This window comes from Podarcis gaigeae, assembly GCF_964106915.1.
Source record: "Podarcis gaigeae genome assembly, chromosome: 12".
NCBI lineage: Eukaryota > Metazoa > Chordata > Lepidosauria > Squamata > Lacertidae > Podarcis > Podarcis gaigeae.
In genome coordinates this window covers 3,775,130-3,790,948 of record NC_139688.1, presented here as the reverse complement: position 1 = coordinate 3,790,948, position 15,819 = coordinate 3,775,130, and the positions used below count along the sequence as shown (strand labels likewise).

General features: G+C 47.2%; 1 protein-coding gene across 1 annotated transcript in view; it reads left to right on the top strand.

Moving 5' to 3' along the window:
* Window positions 1-15,819, top strand: part of TBRG4 (transforming growth factor beta regulator 4) — a 35,986-nt gene that overhangs the window by 7,341 nt on the left and 12,826 nt on the right. Inside the window, exons 3-7 of the mRNA XM_083704122.1 lie at window positions 1,969-2,292; window positions 4,570-4,741; window positions 6,994-7,151; window positions 10,971-11,081; window positions 13,538-13,682. Of these exons, the coding sequence (XP_083560248.1) occupies window positions 1,969-2,292; window positions 4,570-4,741; window positions 6,994-7,151; window positions 10,971-11,081; window positions 13,538-13,682 (910 nt within the window). The remainder of the gene's footprint in view (window positions 1-1,968; window positions 2,293-4,569; window positions 4,742-6,993; window positions 7,152-10,970; window positions 11,082-13,537; window positions 13,683-15,819) is intronic.

Below are 15,819 nucleotides of genomic sequence, written 5' to 3'. Positions count from 1 at the left end.
CTCCAGTCTAAACTGAATGTACCGTATTTTCTGGCGTACAAGATGGCTGGGTGTATAAGACGACCCCCAACTTTTCCAGTTAAAATATAGAGTTTGGGAGCTTGCAGGACCAGGCCAGCGGCCCCTACCTAGTCCAGCATCCTATTCTCGCATGGGCCAACCAGATGCGTAACATGGGAAACGTGCAAGCAGGATCCGAGCGCAAGAGCCCTCTTCCCATCTGTGCTTTCCAGCAACTGGCATTTTTTTATTTACCGTATTTTTTGCTCTATAAGACTCACTTTTCCCCTCCTAAAAAGTAAGGGGAAATGTGTGTGCGTCTTATGGAGCGAATGCAGGCTGCGCAGCTATCCCAGAAGCCAGAACAGCAAGAGGGATTGCTGCTTTCACTGCACAGCGATCCCACTTGCTGTTCTGGCTTCTGAGATTCAGCATATTTTTTTCCTTGTTTTCCTCCTCCAAAAACTAGGTGTGTCTTGTGGTGTGGTGCGTCTTATAGAGCGAAAAATACGGTATTTTATTTTTATTTAATTTTATTAGACGTTACAAAAAAATGAAAAGAAAAAAAGAAAGAAATAGAAAGAATACACAAAAACATTTATCTACACAATTTTCCAGAATGCAGACTAGAAAAGAAGAAAGACATAAAAGATAAAAGAAAGAAACAAGAAAAAGGATGAAGAGAAAAAATACTTTTCATAATCAGTGATTCCAAATTCATACTTCAAACATTACAATATATAAATCCTAGTTAAAATATTATAAAAGACTTCCACCGCCTTCACCACGCGTCTCTTGGTTATCTAATTCACCTTTACGCCTGTTCTTCAGTAACTTCCTTTCCTTAAATTCTTTCATAGTCCATCTAATCTTTGTATTCTCTGTATTCTTCACAAGGTGAAGCACAACCAAAACTTTCGTGTTTGATCGCTGTTTGTGTAAATATTCATTTAAGCATTCCCATTGTTTCTGTACCATAGTTTTAGATTTATGCCTTATTATATCCGTCAGTTTTGCTAACTCCAGATACTCACATAGTTTACTTAACCATTCCCTTTTCGTTGGGATGTTATTTCCTTTCCAGTAACTGGCCACCAGCTTGTTGCTGTTGTTGCGTATAGGAATATGTTAATTTTATCTTTGGGGATATCCTTACTCAAAATTCATAATAAGTATGCTTCTGCCCTTTTCTTATATGAAACCTGTATTAATTTTTTTATTTCTTCGTGGATCATTTCCCAGAATCAATTTGCATAAATAATACAATATAACACTACCACATCACCAATCAGCTAAGGACCACTAAATCTCTTTATAATGGCCCAGTCTTTCTACATGGACAGCACTCAAAAATTCAGCCACTATTAAAGTCATTTGATCATTCCTGTCTGAGGAATGAACCGTTGGTAGCATAGAATTGAGCCTGTTGAGTTGTAAGGCCTCTAATAATTGTCTTCTGGCATAAATGCCAAAATCACAAGAAAATATGCTCCAAAGTGTCAGGTTCCTGAGGAACGTGGGTGGCGCTGTGAGTTAAACCACAGAGCATAGGACTTGCTGATCAGAAGGTCGGCGGTTCGAATCCCCTAACGGGGTAAGCTCCTGTCGCTTGGTCCCTGCTCCTGCCAACTTAGCAATTCGAAAGCACCTCAAAGTGCAAGTAGATAGATAACTAGGTACCACTCCGGCGGGAAGGTAAACAGTGTTTCCATGCGCTGCTCTGGTACGCCAGAAGCGGCTTAGTCATGCTGGCCCCATGACCCGGAAGCTGTACACCGGCTCCCTCGGCCAATAAAGCGAGATGAGCGCCGCAACCCCAGAGTCGGCCGCGACTGGTCCTAATGGTCAGGGGTCCCTTTACCTTTACCTTTTTATCAGGTTTCTGTTTACTACATTTGCAGAGACACTCTGCTTCTGGGAGAGCTAAATATCTTCCTCTTTCTATCATCAATCTTCTTTTTTGCGCAGGGGACTCAGGTATGGAACACCGCACTGGTGAGCCTTTTTAAGAGCCTCGACCTCCTGGGCCTGGAGCGAAGCAGGCCGGAGATGCGCTCGGTGGAGCAGGAGGTGCGCTGGCGGCTGAGGCGCCTGACCTTCAAGAACCTGGCCTTCCTGGCTGAGCACGTGGCCACCAGCGTCCCCAAGGGACACCCGAGCGAGCTGCTCAGCGACGTGCTGAAACATCTCGAGCTGCGTTGGACGGAGATTTCGGACGTCAGGACGGTGGTGATGCTGATGTCTAAAGTGGGGCCCCTCTCCCCAGCACTGATGGAGAGACTGGAGGATAAGGTAGTGGCAGGAACTGGTACAGTTGGACACCGGGGGTGAAGGGAGAGGAAATGCACGGGATTTATTTGTTATTAAAATGCAGTTGAATGGCTACGTACAAAGTCAATAAAACACAGAATACAGTACAGTGGTACCTTGGTTCTCAAACTTAATCCGTTCCGGAAGTCCGTTCCAAAACCAAGGCGCACTTTCCCAGAGAAAGTAGTGCAGAATGGATTAATCCGTTCCAGGCTTTTAAAAACAACCCCGTAAAACAGCAATTGAACATGAATTGGGCAGCTGGCCCAAGTAGGACCAATTCAGCCAGGTAGCCCTGCCTGGGGATTATCTAATTGATTTTTGAATTTTATTGTCATTCCTGTTTTTATACTGTATTTTATGCTGTCTATAATTGTTTTAAAGTGTTTTAAATTTGTTAGCCTCCCTGAGCCTGGTTTTTGAACCGGGAAGGGCGGGGTATAAATAAAAAGATGTTATTATTTATTATTATCTAACGAGACCACTGATCCATAAAATGAAAGCAATAAACGATGTCCGGCAGTCACACAGTCAGTCCATCAGTAGCTGAACTGGGTTACACACAGTCACAAAAACAAAACGGAAAAGAGCCGCAAAAACAGAAACGCAAAATAATTAGTAAAAACAGACAGACCTCATTGTAAAACGGGAGTGTGGCACTCAAATCGGAAGCGTAACACTCAAAACGGAGCACGTTCGGCTTCTGAAAAAAGTTCGTAAACCGGAACACTTCTTCATTTGCAGTGTTTGGGTTCCAAGTTGTTTGAGTACCAAGGCGTTTGAGAACCAAGGTGCCACTGTACAAAGCAATGCATAGTGTAACAATAGCAGTTGCGGAGTAGCTCGGAAAACCAGCCACAACGTGTTGATTTAAACCTGAGAAAATAGAACAGTTTTTTGACCACCTTGCCTGTATTATACGAAGCAGGTGCCAGGCAAATGTCATTCTACATGATTTTAAAACATTGGCAGTCCATGTAGGGCAGCCTTTCTCAACCTGTGGGTCCCCAGATGTTATTGAACTACAACTCCCATCACCCCTAGCTAGCAAGGCCAGAGCTCGGGGATGATGGGAGTTGTAGTTCAACAACATCTGGGGACCCACAGGTTGAGAAAGGCTGACCTAGGCGCTTCACAGACAGGTTTGTGAGGCTGGTGGGAGAGCTTTCTTTTCCCCTTGCATGTGAAAAGAAGGGAAACCCGGTTTTCTCAAAGGCATTTTCCTTTACAACCCCATTTGCAGCTCTTCTAAGCCTAGTTCATTGTTCTGAACTAGCTCTATATCCCCAATATTATTGAACCATATCTCAAGAGGTAGCTCCACCTGGGATTTGCAGCAAAATCATTTTTCTTTTAAAAGATATAAAAGTAAATCAAACCAATTGATACAATAGATATAGCAGAAGTACCGACATTCAGCACAGTGTGCCTGAGAGAGACTTAGTATTAGGTTGGCAAAGTACTGAAGGCCGTTAGGAAAACAAAATTTCACTTTGTACTGTGGTGGAGAAGTCTTGTGTTGTCTGCCTTAGTTGCATATAAGATAAAATCGCACCAAACAGCATAGACTTTCATCAGGGTCCTCCTAGCCTTTGGCAACTTGTAATTTGCGAGTTAGATTTTCAGCTACTGCTAAACCTTTATACCAGACCTTTTCAGCAGGGGGCCGGTCTACTGTCCCTCAGACCTTGTGGGGGGGCAGTCTACCATATTTTTCGCTCTATAAGATGCACCAGACCACAAGACACACCTAGTTTTGGGGGGAGGAAAACAAGAAAAAAAATATTCTGAATCTCAGAAGCCAGAACAGCAAGAGGGATCGCTGCGCAGTGAAAGCAGCAATCCCTCTTGCTGTTCCGGCTTCTGGGATAGCTGCACAGCCTGCATTCGCTCCATAAGACGCACACACATTCCCCCTTACTTTTTAGGTGGCAAAAAGTGAGTCTTATAGAGCAAAAAATATGGTATATTTTGGAGGGGGGTAAACGAACAAATTCCTATGCCCCACAAATAACCGAGAGATGCATTTTAAATAAAAGGACACATTCTACTCATGTAAAAACACGCTGATTCCCGGACCGGATTAAGAAGGCGATTGGGCCGCATCCTGCCCCCGGGGCCTTAGTTTGCCTACCCATGCTTTATACCAATGAGAAAGTTGCAAGGAAGGTTTCCATTTGGGGTAAAATATGCCGATAGTGTATCTCCCCCTGGGTTAGACCTTCATCCATTTTTCACATCCATCATCTTTGTCAACAGAGCCTGGAGTTGGCTGAGCAGTTCACCCCAGAGGACACCCGGAGAGTCGCCGTTGCCTTGGCGATCCAGAACCGCCGCTCCATCCCTCTGCTCCGGGCAATCTCCTACCACTTGGTCCAGAAGCACTTCACTTTCACCACCAGCATCCTCCTGGATCTGGCTTTTGCCTACGGTGAGCGGAGGCTTCCTTTTAAAAAACGGGCGCATCCCTTTAACCCTTCTGCCCAGTACAGTAATTTGGTAATCCTCATAGAACTCTAGCCCAATGGCTGCCATTAGATTTTGAATTGATTTTAGAATGAATGGATTTTAGAATGCTGTGTTACTTTGATTGTTGTTAGCCGCTCTGAGCCTGGCTTCAGCTGGGGAGGGCGGGATATAAATAAAAAAGTATTATTATTATTATTATTATTACTATTACGCACCAGGAAGCAGACAGAGTGTACAGGTACTGCTTCAAACAGCAGTGTGACACCCTCCCCTTCCCTGGCCACATGACATCTAAGGTGGAGGGGCTGGAGAGGGTTTGGAGGAATAATAATAATAATAATAATAATAATAATAATTTATTATTTATACCCTCCCGTCTGGCTGGGTTTCCCCAGCCACTCTGGGCAGCTCCCAACAGAATATTAAAAATACAGTGGTACCTCGGGTTAAGAACTTAATTCGTTCTGGAGGTCCGTTCTTAACCTTAAACTGTTCTTAACCTGAAGCACCACTTTAGCTAATGGGGCCTCCTGCTGCTGCCGCGCCGTCGGAGCACGATTTCTGTTCTCATTCCGAAGCAAAGTTCTTAACCCGAGGTTCTATTTCTGGGTTAGCGGAGTCTGTAACCTGAAGCGTCTGTAACCCGAGGTACCACTGTATGATACAACATCAGACATTGAAAACTTCCCTAAAGAGGGCTGCCTTCAAATGTCTTCCAAAAGTCAGATAGTTTTTTCTTTCCTTGACATCTGACGGGAGGGTGTTCCACAGGGTGGGCGCCACCACCTAGAAGGCCCTATACCTGGTTCCCTGTAACTTGGCTTCTCACAGGGAGGGAACCGCCAGAAGGCCCTCAGAGCTGGTCCTCAGTGTCCGGGCTGGACGATAAGGGGTGTTTGGAAGTAGTTTTGGGGTTAGTGCGGGCAGGCCAGCTGAAACTTAATTTGTGCCAACAGGTATCACTTCATTTTTCAGTTCCCTTTTAATTTGTATACGATCTTTCTATATTACTATGCACAAGGCAGTTTACAAACCGAAGGAACAACAAAATACACAACAAAGACCACAGACGTAATAACAATCTGATCCAATACAGAAAATAACTTTAGAATAAACAACTTGTACCAAATAAAGCAATATTCAGTATCCAGCAAATAATAATTAAACAGTGTACGCTTATCAGTAACAATAAAGAATTACTGAACCATAATAAATAAAAATAAGGGGAGGTCACAAGGCAAAAAATACCACTCCTTGCCCTTCTTACAGGAAACCAGGCCGAGGGCCTTCTCAGTAGTGGCACCTGCCCTGTGGAACGCCCTCCCATCAGATGTTAAGGCAATAAGCAATCATTTTACTTTTAAAAGACATCTGAAGGCAGCAGGGAAGTTTTTAATGTCTGATGCTGTATTGTTCTTTTAATATTCGGTTGGGAGCCGCCCAGGGTGGCTGGGGAAACCCAGCCAGATGGGCAGGGTATAAATAATAAATTAAAGGTAAAGGGCCCCCTGACCATTAGGTCCAGTCGTGGCCGACTCTGGGGTTGCAGCGCTCATCTCGCTTTATTGGCCGAGGGAGCCGGCGTACAGCTTCCGGGTCATGTGGCCAGCAGGACTAAGCTGCTTCTGGCGGACCAGAGCAGCGCACGGAAACACCGTTTACCTTCCCGCCGGAGTGGTACCTATTTATCTACTTGCACTTTGACGTACTTTCAAACTGTTAGGTTGGCAGGAGCAGGGACCGAGCAACGGGAGCTCAGCCCATCACGGGGATTCGAACTGCTGACCTTCTGATCGGCAAGTCCTAGGCTCAGTGGTTTAACCCACAGCACCACCTGCGTCCCCTGCTGCAGTGCCCTAACCATTAGGTCCAGTCGTGGCCGACTCTGGGGTTGCAGCGCTCATCTCGCTTTATTGGCCAAGGGAGCTGGCGTACAGCTTCTGGGTCATGTGGCAAGCATGACTAAGCTGCTTCTGGTGAAACCAGGGCAGCGCATGGAAACACTGTTTGCCTTCCCGCTGGAGTGGTACCTATTTATCTACTTGAACTTTGACGTGCTTTCGAACTGCTAGTTTGGCAGGAGCAGGGACCGAGCAACGGGAGCTCACCCCGTCTTGGGGATTCGAACTGCCGACCTTCTGGTTTAACCCACAGCTCCTCTTCTGCAGCTGGCATCTTTTTCTTTCAACTTCTGTTTCCTCCTCTCTGCTTCAGGGAAGTTGGGTTTCCACCAGACCCAGGTCTTCCAGAAAATCGCCGCAGACCTCCATCCCCGCGTTCCAGAGCTGTCCCCTGGGGACGTGGTGCGCTGCCTGAAGTCCTTCGCTTACCTCAAGTGGCTCAACCTGCCCCTCTTTGAGGCCTTTGCGCAGGTGAGTAAGGGGCAGAGGTGGAGGCAAACCCCCATGTTCCATGGCCCTGTTCCTTTGAGACAGTGTGGTGTAGTCTCCTCCCCCATCGTTCTGCCCGGACACTGAGGTCCAGCTCCGAGGGCCTTCTGGCGGTTCCCTCACTGCGAGAGGCCAAGTTACAGGGAACCAGGCAGAGGGCCTTCTCGGTAGTGGCGCCCGCCCTGTGGAATGCCCTCCCATCAGATGTCAAAGCGATAAACAACTACCTGACATTCAGAAGACATCTGAAGGCAGCCCTGTTCAGGGAAGTTTTTAATATGTGACATTTTAGTGTATTTTTCATCTCTGTTGGAAGCCGCCCAGAGTGGCTGGGGAAACCCAGCCAGATGGGCGGGGTACAAATAATAAATTATTATTAATATTATAGTGGTTAAGAGCAGTGGACTCGTAATCTGGTGAACCGGATTCGATTCCCTGCTCCTCCACATGCAGCTGCTGGGTGACCTTGGGCCAGTCACACTTCTTTGAAGTCTCTCAGCCCCACTCACCTCACAGAGTGTTTGTTGTGGGGGAGGAAGGGAAAGGAGAAAGTTAGCCGCTTTGAGACTCCTTAAAGGGAGTGAAAGGCAGGATATCAAATCCAAACTCCTCCTCCTCCTCCTCCTTCTTCTTCCCTGTAGCTTTGCTTCTCGCAGGAAGGGAACCGCCAGAAGTACCTTGGATCTGGACCTCAGTATCCAGGCTGAACGTTGGGGGTAGACTCATCAGTGAAGCCTGCTTTAGTTTGAGGGCTGTGTTTTCCCGTAGGCAACCTCCTAGGAGCCATTGATTGGGAGCAGCCGCCGGGACCACATAACACCAGTCCTGAGAGATCTGCATTGGCTCCCAGTATGTTTCCGAGCACAATTCAAAGTGTTGGTGCTGACCTTTACAGCTCTAAGCGACTTCCGCCCAGTAGACCTGAAGGAGCGTCTCCACCCCCATCATTCTGCCCGGACACTGAGGTCCAGCGCCGAGGGCCTTCTGGCGGTTCCCTCCCTGCGAGAAGTGAGGTTACAGGGAACCAGGCAGAGGGCCTTCTCTGTGGTGGCACCTGCCCTGTGGAACGTCCTCCCTTCAGATGTGAAGGAAATAAGTAGTTATCTTTAAAAGACATCTGAAGGCAGCCCTGTTCCGGGAAGTTTGTAATATTTAATGCTGTATTGTTTTTAACACTCTATTGGAAGCCGCCCAGAGTGGCTGGGGAAACTCAGCCAGATGAGCAGGGTATAAATTTATTAATATTATTATTATTATTATTATTATTATTATTATTATTATTATTATTCTCCAGGTATGTGTCTGGACCCACATGTGTGTCGAGAATTCACATGTATGTGCACATGCTACCAAGAAGTATAGGACCTTCTGTGTCTTGGTTATGAATACAGTGGACCCTTGGGTAACGTAATCTTCGGGTTGCGAATGCAACAAACCCAGAAGTGGGTTTGCTACGCGTACAGAAGCGGTCCTCCAGTTACGAAATATTTGGGATATGGCCGGGCCTCTGGAACAGATCCATAGCTGTCAACTTTCCCCTTTTCTTGCGAGGAATCCTATTCTGTACGGTTCCCGCTGTCTTAGGAAAGCAAACAATATCCTGCAGGATGCATCTCACCCGGGACACAGTCTGTTTGTACTACTGCCTTCTGGCAGGAGATACAGAAACATCAAGTCAAGGACAAATAGACTGAAAAATAGTTTCTATCCAAGAGCTGTGGCCTTCTTAAATGCAGTAACTCGATAGTGTGACCTGGGAGTTTGATGGGTGTGGGTGTGGGTGTGGCTGGAATGTGGTTTGTTTGGTTGTTGTTGTTGTGTTGCTTTTGTTGTTTTTAAGGGATGGCATCCAATTTCGTTGCACTTGTGCAATGTTGCACTTGTGTAATGACAATAAAGAATCTATCTATCTATCTATCTATCTATCTATCTATCTATTCGGAATAAGGAAATTTCCCTTAAAAAGGGGGGAAAGTTGACAGCTACGAACAGATCCCGTTCATAACTGGAGTTACTACTGTATGTGCATTCCCGTAACCTGGTGCTCAGAGGAAGTGGTTGAAACCACTGAGCCTCTTGGGCTTGCCGATTGGAAGGTCGGCGGTTCAAATCCCCACGACAGGGTGAGCTCCCGTTGCTTGGTCCCAATTTCTGCCAACCTAGCAGTTCGAAAGCACGACAAAGTGCAAGTACCGTATTTTTCGCACCATAGGACGCACTTTTTCCCCTTCAAAAATGAAGGGGGAATGTGTGTGCGTCCTTTGGAGCGAAGACAGCATAGCCCCGCAACCCTCTCCCGGCTGGAGAGGTGACACGCAGCTATTGCAGCAGCCTCTTTAGCCGCGCGCCACCTCTCCAGCTGGGAGAGCGCGCGCGGGGCTAAAGAAGCGCCCAGCGACCCTCTCCCGGCTGGAGAGGTGACATGCGGCTATGGCAGGAGCCTCTATAGCCGTGCGCCTTTCCGCTGCTCCCCAACCTGCTCTTTGGGGCTGGTGGTGGGCTTCCCCCCGCCAGCCCCAAAGAGCAGGTCGAAAGGAACCGACCCCTCTCGCTCTCCAGGCTTCCAAGGTAGCTGCCTGAAGGCGTCTGAACGCACCTTAAACGGCACCTTGTTTTAGAGGGGGAAAACAAGAGGGGGGAAATTCTCCCCCTCTCTGTGCAGTGCCTCGGGGCGCTGGGCAGAGAGTGAGAGATTTTTTTTCCCTCCCCCCTCTAAAACAAGGTGCGTCCTATTGTCCGGTGTGTCCTATGGTGCGCAAAATACGGTAGATCAATAGGTACCACTCCGGCAGGAAGGTAAACGGTGTTTCCGTGCGCTGCTCTGGTTCGCCAGAAGCGGCTTAGTCATGCTGGCCACATGACCCGGAAGCTGTACGCCGGCTCCCTCGGCCTGAAAGTGAGATGAGTGCCGCAACCCCAGAGTCGCCTTTGACTGGACTTAACCATCCAGGGGTACTTTACCTTTTACTTTTACACAAACGCGGATTAAAGAAAAGTTGATTTATTACATGAGAAGAGAGGCCACCAGAATGCTGCTTCAGATAGTGAGGCTAGAAGTACAATAGGGCAGCAAATCAGACAGTACATATGCATCTTGAACTAAAGCAGGCATAGGCCAACTTGGCCCTCCAGATGTTTTGGGACTACAATACCCATCATTCCTGACCACTGATCCTAATAGCTAGGGATGATGGGAGTTGTAGTCCCAAAACATCTGGAGGGCCAAGTTGGCCTATGCCTGAACTGAAGAGTAAAGAAAGGATCTCTTTCAAAAGGCTAAAAAGATTGGGGGTAGCTTTTCTCAGAGACTCAAACAAAAAAAATTAAGAAAGGAGAAGGAGGAAGTTATACCTGTCTTGATTCAAAGTGTTAGCCTGGTCCTTGAGAGCGTGGAGTGAAAAAGGGGTCTGTGTGGGGGCTTGGAGAGCTAACCAAGCAATGAAAATATTCCAGGATGAAAGCGGTGGGGTTTCTATTCCCATTCAAGTAGTTTCTGATTCATTTACGATACGAGAATATTGCCATTGTCCCAAACAGAACAACGAAATTGAAAAATCTACACAAGACATTCAAAACCCAACAAGCCTGCGATCCCAGCTTGGTTAGCCCCCTAAAAACTCTGATACCCCGTTTTTAAATACAATATACTCCCATTCAGGCTCCTTACAATGTGTTTAAAACCAAAATCATGTTTGGGTAGAAACTGTTTCTAGTCTTTATAACTATATTTATGGCTAAACTATAACCTTTTGAAATGAATGAACTCAATCGCTCCCCCCCCCCCCATGCATCTTTTCTTAGCATACCGTGGACAACGCCGAAAAATACTCCCTGGTCCACCTTAGCAACGTCGTCCTCGCTTTTGCTCGCTTGAACTTCCATCCCAGCTGCAGAGACGCCTTCTATAGCACAGTAAAATCCTTTATTCATCTTGGGAGGGCAGAGGGAGGGAGAATGTAGCCATCCGCCGGGGATGCTTTAGCAGAGATTCCTGCATTGCAGGGGGTTGGACTAGATGACCTGGGGAGGTCCCTTCCAACTCTGCAATTACTGTATTTTTCGCCCTATAGGACGCACTTTCCCCCCTCCAGAAATGAAGGGGAAATCTGGGTGCGGCCTATGGGGCGAATACAGGCTTTCGCTGAAGCTTGGAGAGAGAGAGGGGTCGTGCGCACCAACCCCTCTCTCTCTCCAGGCTTCAGAAAGACATCCGCAGCCTAGGCAGCCCTGCGAGAGGTCCCGCAGGGATGTCTAGGCTGCAGATAGCAGCCTGCTTCCTGGAGCGCCGGGCGTGCTGAAAGCAGAGTGCCTGGCGCTTCGGGAACACATCCGCAGTGTGGGGAGCCCTGCAGGAGTTCCCCGCAGGGCTCCCCACGCTGCAGATAGCAGCCTGCCGCACGGCGGGCGGGGCGCCCTGAAGCAGAGCACCCCGTGCGCCGGACAGACATTGGCCAGCTCCACAAGCTCTGGGGACAGCAGGGAGGCGCAGCGCCGCCATCCCGCTGTTCCTCGACCTGGTTCGGTTTCCCCGACCTGCTTTTGGGGGGAAATAAAGGGGAAAAAAATTCCCTTTATTTCCCCCCCAAAAAACTAGGTGCGTCCTATGGGACGGAGCGTCCTATGGGATGAAAAATACGGTACATGATTCTTAGTAGGTTCTCAAATGCCAGCCTAGAGGTATTCCCCTGCCGCCGCCCAAGAGACTAACATCCAATCCCCTTTTGATTGTGTTTGTAGGAGGGGAACGAGGGTTACAGTGGTACCTCGGGCTACATACGCTTCAGGTTACAGACTCTGCTAACCCAGAAATAGTGCTTCATGTTAAGAACTTTGCTTCAGGATGAGAACAGAACAGAAATTGTGCCCTGGCGGCACGGCGGGAGCAGGAGGCCGCATTAGCCAAAGTGGTGCTTCAGGTTAAGAACAGTTTCAGGTTAAGAATGGACCTCCAGAACAAATTAAGTACTTAACCTGAGGTACCAATGTATTTGTTTCTGAGGGTTTGTTCTGTCCTTGTTTGTATTATGTACAGTGGAACCTTGGTTTTCGAAAGTCTCAGAAGTCGGACGTTTTGGTTTCCAAACGCCAAAAACCCAGAAGTACTGTACTTACCACATTTTTCGCTCCATAAGACCTTTTTTTCTTGCTAAAAAGTAAGGGGAAATGTCTGCGTGTCTTATGGAGCGAATGCGTGGTCCCTGGAGCCAAATGGCCCAGGGGAGAAAAGCAGATCATGCTTTTTTTTTTTTAAAAAAAAAGAGGGAAGTGGGTGTTGAAACAAAGCCCCTGATGGTTTGCCGATTGGGGAGAGAGATAAGGGACGCTAGAGATAAAGGAGTCTGCCTGGGAGGGGGGAGGTAAAGACAGCAAACTTGCAAAGGGGGGAAACAGGAAGATTAAAGCAATAAGGAGAGAAATTATAAGAAAAGGAGGAGCAAAAAACTGCTCCAGCTCAGGAAAAGACACTAAGGCAAACAAGAGGGAAGGGAGTGTTGAAAGGAAACAGCTGATCGGAGGGATCGGAAGAGAGATAAGGGACGCTAGGGGAGACTGCCTGGGAGGGGGAAGGTAAAAGCCCATGGGTCCTCAGGATTTTTACATTGGGTCACCCAAAATTCACCATCAGATCACATAGCATGTCCATGGCTACAGCCTGCACCAAAAAAATTATGCACCCACTGTTTTGTGCGGCCGCAATGGCGCAAAAATGTGGTTACAAAGCACGGATCCACATGGATCCTCAGGATTTTTGCATCGGGTCACCCTAAATTCACCATCAGATCACATGTCTGTGGCCACAGCATGAACCACAAAAATCATACATCCACTGTTTCGTTCAGAATATTTTTTTTTCTTGTTTCCCTCCTCTAAAAACTAGGTGCTTCTTATGGTCAGGTGCGTCTTATGGAGCGAATAATACCGGAACTGCTTTGGTTCTCGAACGTTTTGGAAGTCGAACGGAGAGCCAGTGTGGTGTAGTGGTTAAGAGCGGTAGCCTCGTAATCTGGTGAACCGGGTTCGCGTCTCCGCTCCTCCACGCGCAGCTGCTGGGTGACCTTGGGCCAGTCACACTTCTCTGAAGTCTCTCAGCCCCACTCACTTCACAGAGTGTTTGTTGTCGTGGAGGAAGGGAAAGGAGAATGTTAGCCGCTTTGAGACTCCTTAAAGGGAGTGAAAGGCGGGATATCAAATCCAAACTCTTCTTCTTTTTCTTCTTCTTCTTCCGGAATGGATTACGTTTGAAAACCAAGGTTCCACAGTGTTTTGTGTTTTTATCTTGTATTCTTACGCTGTGAACCACTCTGAGATCTACGGATGAAGGGCAGTATATTACTACTAATAATAACCTGCTTCTTCCTCCTTTCCAGGTCCACAGAGGGATGGACGACCACTTGGGTGACTTAGACCCCTACCTGCTTCTTGACCTGGTGTGGTCCCTTTGCATTCTGCAACAAGCCAAGGCTTCCCATCTGCAAAAAGTTTTGGAGCCGGAGTTTCGCACTCGCTTCTTAGGTATGAGCGGATGAGGGGGCAAGTGACCTGGGTGGTGAGGAAGTGGGGAAAAGATCCAAGGACCAGGAAAACTGCTTGCTAGCAGTGGGCACTCTGACCCTACCCTGGCCACGGGACCCCTTTCAGATGCCCGTTCCCTTCCCCTTTCAGGACCGACCTGGAGTTGGGAATCTGACTGCTAGGTGGCGCTGCTCCCCAAGGAGAAAGCGAAACGATTTTGGCACAGAGATCATATATTATCTAAGGCTCCATCTGTGCCCTACATTTGCTGCTTTTATGCAGCCTTGGCTTCCTCACCCCGCAAAGAATCCCGGGAACTGTAGTTCATGTAGGGCAGTGTTCCCCAACCTTGGGCCTCCAGCTGTTTTTGGACTACAACTCCCATCATCCCTCGCTGGTGGTCAAGGATGATGGGAATTGTAGTCCAAAAACAGCTGATGTAGGGTGCTGCGAGTTGTTGGGACACATCTGAGGATAGGATAGGAGGGGCTGTGTACGGGGCCCTGTTTAGCCCTGCTCCAGCTCAGGCCCCACTGAAATGACTGAGCTATGCACAGCACTCATGCTCTAGGTTAGCCCCAAAATAGTACCTGCTGTGTTGGGCCCCATCTTTATTCATTTATTATTATTATTATTATTGTTGTTGTTGTTGTTGTTGTTGTTGTGGTTGTTAGTATTCTGCCCTATACCCATAGACCTCTGGGTGGTTCACGGCATAAAATTACAATACAAAAAACAAAACAAAATATGTAATTAGAAAAAGAAGACCCAAGAACCCCTCTTCCACAACAATAATAATAATAGTAATTTTTTATTTATGCCCCACCCTTCCCAGTTCAAGAACCGGGCTCAGGGCGGCTAACAACAAATTCAAAACACTTTAATTATAAAAGCAGCATAAAATACAGTATAAAAAACATGAATAACAATAAAATTCAAAAATCAATTCAGGGGAATCCCCAGGTCTAGCTGGCTGAATTGGTCCTATTTGGGCCAGCGAGGAGGCCAGGGGAGAATTAGCTGTGGGGTCCCAGAGCGGGTGATCTTCATAAAAGGGCATCAGGTGTCAAATCAGCCAGAGTATTTTTTAAAATAAATTATTAAATTCCATAAAATTAATACACCACTTGATTGTTAAAACGAAACAAGAACCCTCAGAGCGGTTTACAAAAATAAAAATAAAAATCTACAACCCTACTTTATTGCATACAAAAGTTAAAAACTGATTAAGATTACTTCAACTTCGTAAGTAGCTGGACTAGCTTCTCCCAGACAAGAATGAGGTTCTGATAAAAGTACAGCGCAGGCACCTGCTTGATGTCAAGTGGCAGGGAGTTCCAAAGTGTAAGTGCTGCCACACTAAACTTTCATTAGCAGAGGGCCAGGAGGTGCCGAGCAACTGTCCCCACTCCCTGGCCGTTGACCCTGCCATTGGGTTTCATTCTGCTTCCTGTTAATAATAATAATAATAATAATAATAATAATAATAATAAACCTTAATTTACCGTATTTTTTGACCATAAGACGCACCTAGTTTTTGGAGGAGGAAAACGAGGAAAAAAATATTCTGAATCCCAGAAGCCAGAACAACAAGAGGGATCGCTGCGCAGCGAAAGCAGCAATCCCTCTTGCTGTTCTGGCTTCTGGGATAGCTGCGCAGCCTGCATTCGCTCCGTAAGGCGCACACACACTTCCCCTTACTTTAGGAGGGAAAATGTGTGTCTTATAGAGCGAAAAATACGGTATATCCCGCCCTCCCCAGCTGAAGCCGGGTTCAGAGCGGCTAACAACAGTAAAAGTAATACAGCATTCTAAAATCAATTCATTCTAAAATCAATTCAAAATCAAATTAATTGCAACCATTGGGTCAGAGTTCTGTGAGGATTACCAAAGGAGGGGGTCAGACTGTGCCCTGGCCAAAGGCCTGGTGGAACAGCTCTGTCTTGTGGAAAGATGTCAAGTCCCACAAGGCCCTAGTCTCTTGTGACAAGAGCGTTCCACCAGATCGGAGCCACAGCCGAAAAAGCCCTGGCTCTGGGCGAGGCCAGCCTAACCTCCCTGCGGCCCGGGACCTCCAAGATGTTTTTATTTGAAGACCGTAAGGTCCTCCATGGGACATACCAGGAGAGGTGGTCCC